This window comes from Oratosquilla oratoria, chromosome 38 (genome assembly GCF_046742065.1).
Source record: "Oratosquilla oratoria isolate Oo_2021 chromosome 38, ASM4674206v1, whole genome shotgun sequence".
In the NCBI taxonomy this organism is placed as follows: Eukaryota; Metazoa; Arthropoda; class Malacostraca; order Stomatopoda; family Squillidae; genus Oratosquilla; species Oratosquilla oratoria.
This window is the reverse complement of record NC_134814.1, coordinates 35,422,459-35,434,375: the sequence shown is the minus strand read 5'-3', so window position 1 is coordinate 35,434,375 and position 11,917 is coordinate 35,422,459. Positions and strand designations below refer to the sequence as shown.

The window sequence follows — 11,917 nt, the reverse complement described above, 5'->3', positions numbered from 1 at the left end:
TTCCGCCATCAACTCTTCCGCCACCTTCATGACCTTGCACATTCTGGCATCCGTGCATCCCAACGGATGTTGACGTCCAAATTCATCTGGCCAAGTATTAACAAGGACGTCAGACACTGGGCCCGCACCTGCCTCCAGTGCCAGGCTTCTAAGGTAACGAGACACACGTTTTCCCCCACTAACTTCTTTCCCGCTTGTCTCTACCAGGTTCAGCCACGTATACGTCAATATCGTCGCCCCCCCCCCCCCATACTCCAACAGCTTCAAGTACGTGTTTACCTGTGTCGACCGCTTCACTCGCTGGCCAGAGGCGATTCCACTTCCTGATATCAATACTGACACCGTTGCACGAGCGTTCGTCGACAACTGGGTTGCTCGCTTCGGTGTCCCGACCAACCTCACCTCCGACAGAGGCAGCCAATTCGAGTCGACCCTCTGGAACAAGGTAATGGCCCTCCTTGGTATCCGCCGTTACCGTACTGCCAGTTACCATCCTCAGGCCAACGGCATGGTAGAGCGCTTTCACCGCCAGCTGAAGGCCACCCTCTACGCCCATGCCCTCAACAATGAGCCCTGGTCAGTGGCCCTGTCCATTGTGCTCCTTGTCATCAGGACCTCACTCAAGGTTGACATTGGCCACTCTCCTGCTGAACTCGTTTTCGGCACCACCCTCAAGCTTCCTGTAGAGTTTATCGCACACGTGCCTCATTCCACCTCCTGTACTCCACACGACTTCGCCTCCCAGCTGAAGGAGACCATGGCCAACCTCCACCCCGTCCTGCCACGCCACGTCAAGTCGACTAGAACCTTCGTGAGCCAGGACCTACTTCAGTGCACCCACGTCTTCGTCAGAACGGACGCCGTAAGAAAAACCCTCCAACCTCCGTACGAAGGCCCTTTCGAAGTCTTGCGACGCACCAGGAAGACGGTCACGATCAAACGCAACGGAAAGCGTGACCACGTCTCCATCGATCGCGTCAAACCGGCCTACCTCTTCGACCCCACGGACACTCCCGTCAACAGCACTCCCATTCCTACTCCTTCCAGGCAACCCCGAACCTCCAAGACTGTCTCATTTCAACAATAACTCGGAGGGGAGTAATGTAGCAACACTGCCACTGCTAGTGTCCCCTAAGTGTGCACATCATACTGTTTATAAAATTATTATTCTGTATCAAATTATTATATGTCTATTGTAAATTACACAGTATGTTTCAAATATTATATCACATACGAGGATCACTGTTGTATTGTTAAATGTATTTATATATAGATTTATTTGCATACTTTGTTCAAAGCTTTAATTATTCTCGATGTATTATGTATGTCATGGCGGACGGGCCAATCTAATAGAGTTCTAGAAACCAGTAATGCAGTATGAGCTACTCCTGCCTACATACATATACCAAGGCTTTTTCCCCCTTCCAAGGGAGGTAGCCAAAAAGGGAAAGGCATAAAAACACTCCCACCCATTTCATCCCTAAATACACTCCACATCCCTCCCACCCTTCCTCTCATCTGAGCACCTCCTGGATGACGGGTCATCCCTGCACCCTGCCCACCGCCCTGGGTCAGAAGCAGTGTCGCAAGACTCCTGCCTACAACTTGGAAAGAATTCTACTCTCCTGATGAGTTGACCAGCCTCATCAGGTGTCCTGGATACAATCTCCCTTGCCTTCTTTTTGAGTGTGTATGTGTGTGTGTATCACTTCCTCTTTTATAAATTGATACTATGTTATCTCTTTTCCAGTTTTCTCCAGGTTCCCATTCCCCCAATAAGCACACACTAAAATTACAAGTCCTGTCAACCAATTACTCTCTGTACTCCATAAATACATAGCTTAAGGTTCCATTAATTCCCGTAGTTTTTTCTCACATCTAGTGTTTCCAATGATTTGCATGACTTCTTCACTTCCACATTTATTTCAAACAACCAACATCACTGTACTTTCTCTTATACAACGTTATTTTTTCTAGATATTTCCCCCTTATTTTAGCCTGTATTGGCACCTCGTCATGAGCTTAGCTATGTCCTGTCAGATTAGAATTTCCTTTTCTATGACTAAATTTACGGCTAGCAAACCTATAAAACATTTTAGATTACTTTTCATATATCACTAATACCGCTTTCAAATTCTCTGGTCACTTTCAACTTCTGCTCTCTACTTTCTACTGGCCTCCTGAAATTCCTCCTTTAGTACATTTATGAATTCATTTCCTCGGTGCGATTATGTCCCTAAGGATAGAATCACTTGCTATTGCCGGCAAAATAATAAAATGCTTAAAGTACTTTTCTTCTCTATAGTCTTGTTAAATGGTTTATTGCCCACCTGTACTCTTCCTTATATTTTTCATTCTCCTCTTCCACTTTTACCATGCCACGTTCTTAGCTATTTTTCCTAACGAATCTAAAAAAAAAAAAAAAAAAAAAAAATCCATTAAACTATTGTACATTTTAGTTCATGTGCGAGTTGTAGAATTGTTCAATTTTTCAATTTGTTTTTAGTTTCATTAGTTTTTATTCATTTCAATTTCCCTTCTTCAAATATTTTGCTTAAACCGGAGAGATTCCCTTCCCCGAAATAATTTGCACAGCTTGTATGATTTATTTTTGGTTGGTTTGTTTCGTACCAAATAGCATCAAAATACCCTGTGATCACTCTGTCCTGTAGGGCATATGTATTTGAATCATTAAATAATACAATGCCCAGTATCATTGACAGGTTCCGTTTTGCTTGAGTGTTTTCTCTAACTTGTGTAACATATGTTAACCTTTGGTCATCGAGATTTCCATGGCAATATCTAACAGATTATAACAATATTTTCCATTGCCACGTACTTTTCATTACTCCAATTTACATCCGTATAATTGAATTCATCTATCAGGTTTATACCGTATTTTTTCAATAATTTTCTTCAAGAATAGATATTTCACAAAAATTATTTATATTTTCTGTCATTTCATACTTTTGTCTTGGATGGTACATGTGCAGCTTTTAAGTCCTTTATTCATCTCTTACCCCTGCACTTATTTTCAAATGCATTACCTCAGCCATACATTCGCGAAATATCAATCCCTCTACTTCTATGTCACTTTTTACAACACTGTGTGTGTACATGTGTGCGTGTGTGTGTGTGTGTGTGTGTGTGTGTGTGTGTGTGTGTGTGTGTGTGTGTGTGTGTGTGTGTGTGTGTGTGTGTGTGTGTGTGTGTGTGTGTGTGTGTTTGTGTGTGTGTGTTCACTTGGTCTTGGTCTTTGGATCACGTGTTGGACTCGTGATCAACAGCTATTTCCCTCCTGGAAGAGAGATCAGAGCTCGTAGGTCCGAACTATGGGTAATGCTATGACCTTACACACACACACACACCCAACTCCCCGCCCACGAGAGTCAGAGTAACGACCCGAAGCGCAGCTGTACCGTAATAATTTCGGCCCTGGGCAGGATTCGAACCAATCACTACGGGCACCACCATGCTAGTAGTTCATCGCTCTACCAACTGCGCCACCGAGTGTGTGTGTGTGTGTGTGTGTGTGTGTGTGTGTGTGTGTGTGCGTCTGTGTGTGTGTGTTTGTACCTTCTGAAACAACACTGTATTAGATCACATCAAGAAACTACTAAAGTCCAGGTTTATGCCATAGGAGGAAAAGTGTTTGGATGAATTAGAGCATGGATTAGTGACCGAAAACAGCGGGTCACCATTAACGGTATATTGTCCAAATGGGGATGTGTTCCTATTGGAGTTCCCCTAGGGCTTTGTATTGGGTCCCATATTGGTCATTATGTATATAAGCGACTTGGACAATGGGATGACACTATAATAAGATGCCAAATTAGGTCAGGAGAAGACTCCCGGATACTGCAGGAAGATCTTAACAGTTCACATTGTCGGTGAAATGGCAAATTGACTTCAATATCTCAAAGTGAGGTGTGTTAAACGTAGGTTTACACAGCCCAGAGAGCATGTATAGTTTAGATAATACCTTTTTGGAGAAAACTGAGTGCGAGAGAAAATTGGAAGTGCTAGCGAGTCCTGACCTTAAATCTAGGACACGGTGCATTAGAGCCAGGAAATGGGGCTAACAAAGCATTAGGTTTCATTGTTAGGACGGTTACAAATAAAAGTGCAGTATTTATCAAACTATCTAGCTTTAGTTAGACCCATCCTTGACTATGCGATACAGTTTTGTTCTCCGTTCTCTACAGAAAGGATAGAAATTCACTAGAGTCAGTACAGAGAAGAATGACAAAAATGTTACAAGGACTCAGAGATTTACCTTAAAAGAACAAGCTACGGCAATCTAATCTAGAAAGACACAGAGTGGGGGTTGATCTAATAGAAGTGTTCAAGTGAAGGATGATACAAACATGGTAATCATATTAGGACAACAGGGCAGGATTCGCAGTAATGGGTTTTAAATTGGACAAGTTTAGATTCAAGGACTACTAAGTAACTATGTAGTAAGCGCTAATACTATCGGTAATGGACATGGAACTGCCTAGAGTAGGGCTTATGATCTCTTGTAGTCTCTATGTTCTTTTGTTCTTATCAGGTATTGGTCTCGTGACTGACGTCCATTACCTTCATGAATGAGAGCATCATAACTCATATGAACTCTAAGGGTAATCTTGTAACCTTACACGCTCTACACATGGACACTTATTTACACATACCTGCCTGCTGGTGTAGTGGTATAGTGTTCACATGCTCAGTGATCTACGTTCGTTCCCCATCCAGGGCTGAAAATCGTCAAAGCACTACAAGCAAGAACACCGCCCCCCCCCAATTTTTGCGTGCGTGTGTATGCGTGTGCGTGCATGTGTGTGTATTCGTGTGCGTCTGAGTGATTCACCATGGTCTTGGATCACATATTGGACTCGTGATCGACAGCTATTTCCCTCTCGGAAAAGAGCTCAGAGCACATATATGACCTACCTATGGATAATGTTGTGTGACCTTACACACACACACACAACCAACTCCCCGCCCACGAGAGTTGGAGTAACGCTCGCAGCGTAGCGATACTGAAATTATTTCAGCCCTGGGCGGGATTCGAACCTGAACCTCTGTAGAGTCAGCCGGGAATTCTACCAACCGCGCCATCCATTGTGTATGTGTGTGTGCGTCTCCGCGCGTGTGTGTGTGTGTGTGTGTGTGTGTGTGTGTGTGTGTGTGTGTGTGTGTGTGTGTGTGTGTGTGTGTGTGTGTGTGTGTGTGTGTGTGTGTGTGTGTGTGTGTGTGTGTGTGTGTGTGTGTGTGTGTGCGTGCATAAGTAAGAACATGGTTATGCCTTAACCGAGAGGAGTTTCAACTACCTCTTTCAGACCAGAGCTGAATCTAACCTTATTACGTTATACTCCTACAGTAAATCTCAGTAGATAAAGCTTCACCGTTACTGTTTTTCCATGGATTCCCGGAAGGATTCAGCTATATATGATGCCAGGGAAAGAATAGCTTCTTCTATCAGGTGATGCAGGATCTCCTCCTTTCAACCCTACAAGGATTATGGAGACCCCTTTGCAGTTTTGGTTTCTTCCAATTATACAAGAGTTGTGAAGTTCATATTCGTGTGTTTGTGTGTGTGCGCGTACGTGTGTGTGTATGTTGTGTGCGCGCATGCATGTGTATGTGTATATGTATATATGAGTATGTATGTTTATATGTATATCTGTGTGTGTGTGTGTGTGTGTGTGTGTGTGTGTGTGTGTGTGTGTGTGTGTGTGTGTGTGTGTGTGTGTGTGTGTGTGTGTGTGTGTGTGTGTGTGTGTGTGTGTGTGTGTGTGTGTGTGTGTGTGTGTGTGTGTGTGTGTGTGTGTGTGTGTGTGTGTGCGCGCGTTTGTGTGTGCGTATGTGTGCGAGCGTTTGTGCGTGTGTATGTGCGTGCGTGGCCCAATCTAGAAGTAATGCTGTGACTTTACACGCTAACCCCAAGTCCTTGGGAGTTAGTGCCGGTTCACTTTGCAACGATGCTGTAATTTTTCTGTCTTGGGCGGGACTTGAACTCAAATCGAAAAATTAGCGGTTGAGAGCGATACCACTACATCGTCGAGCCGTGTGTGTGATTCATTACAGCCTTAGGTTATGTATTGGACTCGTGATCAACAGCTATTACCCTCCTGGATGAGACCTAAGAGCTCATACACGACCCAGTCTACGAGTAATCCTGTGACCTTGCGCACTCACACCTCCAACTCCTTGCACACCCGGGTTAGAGTGCCGGGTCGAAGTGCAGCGATGCTAAAATTTCCAGTCCCAGCGTGACACTGTGTGCGTGTTTTTTGTGCGAGTGTGGGGAGGAGATTTGTGTGGCTGTGGTTGTGAAATTTCCTGTATGGTCGAGTTAGCTACACAGATGGTATATGTAAAGGCCCGTCCAGACGACCTAGCATTGCCCGCGTTAACAAGAGAGTAGTTTACCAGTTAATAAGTTTACTGCTTGTGCTTCTAAAACACGGGCAAAATGCCTGTGTTGGTTGTTTAGCGAAAGCACCAGACATTGCCCGTGGCCGGTAATATGACGTCACTGCCATACACACGAAGTATCCCATGGAGGCAAAGGTTAGAGTTCATTGTCCACTCTAGTGTCTGACAGACATGTCTGTCTCTGTTCCCGCTATGGATCAATGGTCGAGACCTCATATTCTATATTTAATAGAACCTTATCGGCCACCATACTGGTAGTTATCGTATCGCACAGTCTGCAAGTCCTGCCTGAACAACCACACGCTCTGGCTGTCCCCGGGTTTGAATGGGCCAGCTTGGCACCGTGTGGACAACACTACAGTTGAGCCTGTGGGGTTTGCTTGTTTGTGGGCAGTGTCCGTCGAGCTGTGGTCAATCATCTGGATGGGCCTATAGAAGCATTCCATCGATCGTGACTGTAGAGGACAGTATTCAAAGAGCACAAAAACGCATTTATTTTGATTGTCTTTATTTAATTAATTTTATCACAGACATACATGTAACACGTGAGATCAATGACATGAAAATACGCAAGGTATCTCGTGGGTAGGGGGCTCTTACCTCGTACTTGAGCCTGAAACACTTAACTGAGAAATGCACAATTGGATAATTATATACAAAGTGACTAGTTGGGTGCTGGAACCCATCGCAGGACAGTGTCGTGCGCAGGCACTGCCGATATCTGTGTGGCTGGGTTGCCAACTTCATCGTTTAAAAGCTCTTTTATAACTAACGTAACCTAAACAGCTAAACAGCTATAGCACAACACACTAAATTATATTTACTCCTTCTATAGTAGCCATTAATATTGTAAACAAAGTCCTAGCGCAAACAACACAAGGCGATGAGCTCTGCACACGATTGTACAGCATTTATCTTATTCTTTAATAAGGGGTTATTCAACTCTTCTCACGTCTGCAGTGTGACACACATTGTTTACATACATACATACATACATATTTCTGAGGTCATATTATGAAACACTAAAAATAAAAGTCCCATGCGTGAGCCAGAATATCATTATGATATGACTGAAGCACAATATACTTGCTTACATTGTACAGTTTTTTATGATGCCTTGGGGAAGGAACCACAGGATATGTTACAGCTCAATGGAAAAAAGTCTTGTACATATCTTACACTTGCGTCACGTTACGCCGTTTTGGCTCGGACAGCGTAGACGCCGTAGTGTTCACACCCGACACGGCCACAGCTCGGGCGCTGATTTGTGGCTTTGGGGCCACGGGGGGAGGAACCTTAGACCTCTGAGGACCAGGAGCGCCTGCAGAAGTAATCGTGGCAGTAGTAGTAATGACTGGGGTAACATGACCTCGCGCATTCTCATCCGGGAGGGACATGTACATGACGGGGGGAGTGGTGGTCAGGGCGTAAGCAGCCATATCCCCTGAGTATGGTGTCACATCAGCGGGGTAAACGGCGTCATGTGGGTACGACATCTCGGACGGTTGGGAAGAGAGGTCGTGAGTGTACGCTGTGGAGGCCTGAGATGACTGCGAGGACATACCCGGAGTGTATGGAGGAAGCTCTTCGTGGTTGTAGGCTGGATGGTACGTCGGGTAGGGGTATGGGGCATATCCGGGGAGGTCGTTTCCGGCGGTAGTGTATGGAGGCTGGTATGCTGGAGGGTCTGAGTGTGTGGTCGAAGGCGTCTGCGAACTTGGATAGGAATGGGTACCAGTAAGTGTGACGTCAGGGAAAGGTTCTTGAAGACCCGTTGCGGCCTGATATTGAAGGTGCTCGGCTGAGATGGGCCCACTGGTAACAGAGAACCTTCGTTCATGTTCCTGCAGAAGCTTCGAAGCTGCCCAGGACTGCACAGGAGACATAGGTCGGACCTCCTGAATAACTTCATTATCTTTAACTGTGCTGTCTACAGAGTCCTGGCTCTCGTCCTGGTCGATCATCAGGGAAGAGTTTGTTTTTATCATGACATTCCGGTTTGATTCGGCCTTATCGGATTCCTTTTTCTGCTGCTGTTTTCTCCTCCGGGAGACGCTGCAGTAGCAGTAGGTAGCTAGGACTGTCACTATTATCAAAAACCCTCCAACGGAACCAAGAATGACGGCCATGTCTTCCAGGGCCAGGCCAGCTATCCTGACAGGCTGGCTGATGCCACTGGTAGCTGGTTCTGGCGCAGCGTCCTCGTCGATGAAGTCGTCATGGCGCCTCGTGGTCATTTCAACAAAAGTTGTCGGCGGCCTCGGGATCCAAACAGACACAATATTCCCAAGACCCCCGCGGTTGCCTGCCTTGTCGAGTGCTCGGAGGGTGACATAAAGGAGTTGTTCGTATTTTTCCGGGAAGAGAATCACCTTTTGCTCGTTCCCCACACCAAGCGGGGCTGGCAAATTGGGCAGACGCTCTCCAGCAAGGGCTTTTGCTTCACTCCAGGAGTCAGCCATGACACCTTCGTAGTGATCAGCACGTCCCCAATCATAGTCGTCCCCTACGGCGGTCCAGGTAAGGGTCATTGTCCTCGTGGTGTCATTTATGAGGGCTCTCAAGTCCAGAATTCTCGCAGGAGGAAAAGTGTCCCTATTGGGGGCCGCGTCAATTACGTTCACAATCCCATAGGTGATTTCCCTTCGGAAGGGGGCCACAAGACGAGTGTGATCGTAGCGAATAGCACTGCCACAGCAAGACTTCTTCTGGCTCTCGTTGGAGTTGATACTTTCGAGAGTGGTGGGATATCGTCGTTATCTCCTGTCCGGGAAGCTTGGCAAGTCGATTGTTGTCATCCACTGTCACGCTGAGCTCGTACCGTCCCGGGAAGGTGTGAAGTCGTGGTAGGTAGCGAGAGTACACACCATCGTCACCAGTGATGTCAGGGTCTGCGAAAGGGGAAGACTCAGATGATTAATATGTCTGCTTTTATTCTGCAACATTGTACTGCTGTGTTATATTAAGGTTGATGAAGAAAATAAAGAGGCTATATGGTATGGTTAAAAAATGTAATACAAAAAATGTTCCAAGTCTTACCTCCATGACCGTTGTCGTAGAGGTCCACGTAGATAGGGGAGTAACTGTTGCCACTAATATTGGTGCCCAACAACTGCAGCTTTGCCACCACTCTGGCGTTGAGAACAGGTAGCTCCCCTTCAGTAACTTCTGCATACAATATCACAGCACCAGCAGGGTTTGAGGCGTTGAGAGACCTCATTCCTCTTTTATCGCTCGTCCAGAGACGTACCTGAATATTTCGAGTTGTACTCGGCGGTGCCGTGACTTGAATATGAAGTCCTTGATGAGAATCTGCTCTATTTTCTACTTCGTACGTCCACAAACCTCGTTCTGCGTTCGGAATGTTCACAAAAATTTACATTTGCGTCCCCGTCCTCCTCCTGCATGTTGACGGATGCCATGACAGTACCCGAAGGTGCTGTAAGCTGGATAGTATTCCCTACATGGTTAAGGTCATAGTAGTAGATGGAGAACCTCACGTTCGGGGCTAAAGAGTCGTCGATTTCAAAGGACCCAGATGATATGGAGGCGATACTTCCTGGATAGGCGGCGCTGTGAAACAAGAACAGGTGTTCCCTCAGACCCTTCGGCAACAAAGTTCGAACTCCACATTTGAAGCGCTGCAAGGAGGGCGTCCATAAGTGCCACCATCATGCTTACTTTGGAGTCATTTCCCACTCCCTCGTCCATGATAGTGAAAGCATGACCACCAGCAGCGTTGACAAGGGGTTCAAGGCCGTGGCTACTGACGGAGGTTGAGGGCCAGGGGCGCTCAGTGAGTGGATATAAGATTGGTATAACGTGAACACCTTCAGTCTTTATCAAGCGTACGATTTCCTCCATTTGATGCGAAGTACCAGCACCTTCTCCAGTCGTTACCAGGATGACATTTGCCCCAGCAGCTCCAACTGGGTCCACCTTAAGGGACTTTAAAGCTTCCTGCAATCCACATAAGATACATTTCTGTCTCTCTGGGACTGAGGATGGGTTCCGGGGAAGAGAGGAGCCTACTCGCTGTCGCACGTCCGAAACTGATTCCATTCGGGATAATGGAGCCACAGTTCTCGCTTTGGAATTGAAAACCACTACCGCCATGTGAACGCCGTCAGGAACGTCGTTATACTACTGCTCTCCGGACTGCTTTCCTGACAAATTCCCATCTTCTCTGTAGATTCATTACTGCGGTGTCCTCGACCACGATGACGTATCTTGGAGCACTTTCCTGCACAAACTTTATCATGGGGGATAGAGGGGATGTCAAGTTCCGTGGAGGGTTCCTGAGAAAGAATAAAAACTAAATTAATACGAATATCCAAAAATACAAACATCATAATTCTTTTATAGTTGATATCATATTAACCCGAAAAACAAAATGGTGATGAAACCCATTGTAAGATGTGTAATCAACTCCTACACTACGGTGACTTTCATTCATTCACCTATCTTCTATTTTTCGTTCATTGATAAATTATCTTAGGAGTTATTTTGACAAAGGATGACGACAGAGTACATTTCGAATCCAAAATCAAGTTGAAAAAAATGCTACTTGCACCCTACCTATATAACATTAAAATGCTTTGCATGAACGCTTTTCTGTTTACTAACGTGTTAGCAAATTTGTCTTCACCAACTTCAAGGATAAATCTATGTCTTGAGAGCTTGAAAGAATGATTTCTTACTCCGTTATTGTTTAGAACTAAAACATTTTCAATATCAATGTTATCAATACCCCTTGAAATCCAAAATGTTTGTACATAGATACATAAGAATATAAGAATATAGGAGACTGCAAGACACAATAGCATTCCCACTTATCAGTTCCATATCTCTTATCACCTTTCATATATATTTATACAAACAAATATATACATCGAGGACTGCTATTACACAGGACGTGCATACCCAGATTCCAGGTGCCGCTAGCGGAGGCCTGTCCAGTGTGCTACGAGCAGTGGAGGTGTAAGGTTATGAAGCTGCGTCTTTCGCGCGTGGCTGCATTTACAAGTGGATAGTGTTTGTTTACATAGGTTCTTGCTGATTTTGTTTGTTTATTGGTTCTTCAAAGGTTCTTTCTTGCTTATTTTGTGTATTCAAAATGCCGAATAAGTGTGGTGTTGTGAACTGCAACGGTAATTATAACAAGGATAACAGGTGCTGAGTGTTTCGACTGCAAAAAGACCGTTATGAAAGGCAAAATTGGCTTGATGTCCTACCACAACGTAATAACTTTGTTGTTGATTCTGACTGATTTTTCATTTGTGAGTTTTCCATGAATAATTAATTATTGTTTTGCTCTTGAATCACACCCCAAGTGTAGTTATGAACAGCTCAGAGACTTTTTGGTGTTGCCGAGCAAATGCAAGCTGTAATACATCACGTCATCTATTGACAAGGATCAGGTGATGAGGGAATCATTTGCCAAAGTGAAGACACTGCAGCAGAAGAATGTATTTCTCTTGATAGATGAAGTATA

At 45.1% G+C, this 11,917-nt stretch overlaps 1 protein-coding gene across 1 annotated transcript in view; it reads right to left on the bottom strand.

Annotated features, from left to right (window-relative positions):
- Window positions 1–7,544: 7,544 nt before the first annotated feature.
- The window catches only part of LOC143020043 (calcium-activated chloride channel regulator 4-like), a 111,185-nt gene continuing 106,812 nt past the window's right edge, over window positions 7,545–11,917 (bottom strand). Inside the window, 6 exon segments of the mRNA XM_076176196.1 lie at window positions 7,545–9,152; window positions 9,154–9,314; window positions 9,463–9,799; window positions 9,801–10,001; window positions 10,003–10,563; window positions 10,565–10,721. Coding sequence (XP_076032311.1) covers window positions 7,599–9,152; window positions 9,154–9,314; window positions 9,463–9,799; window positions 9,801–10,001; window positions 10,003–10,563; window positions 10,565–10,721 — 2,971 coding nt within the window. The 3' untranslated portion in view covers window positions 7,545–7,598.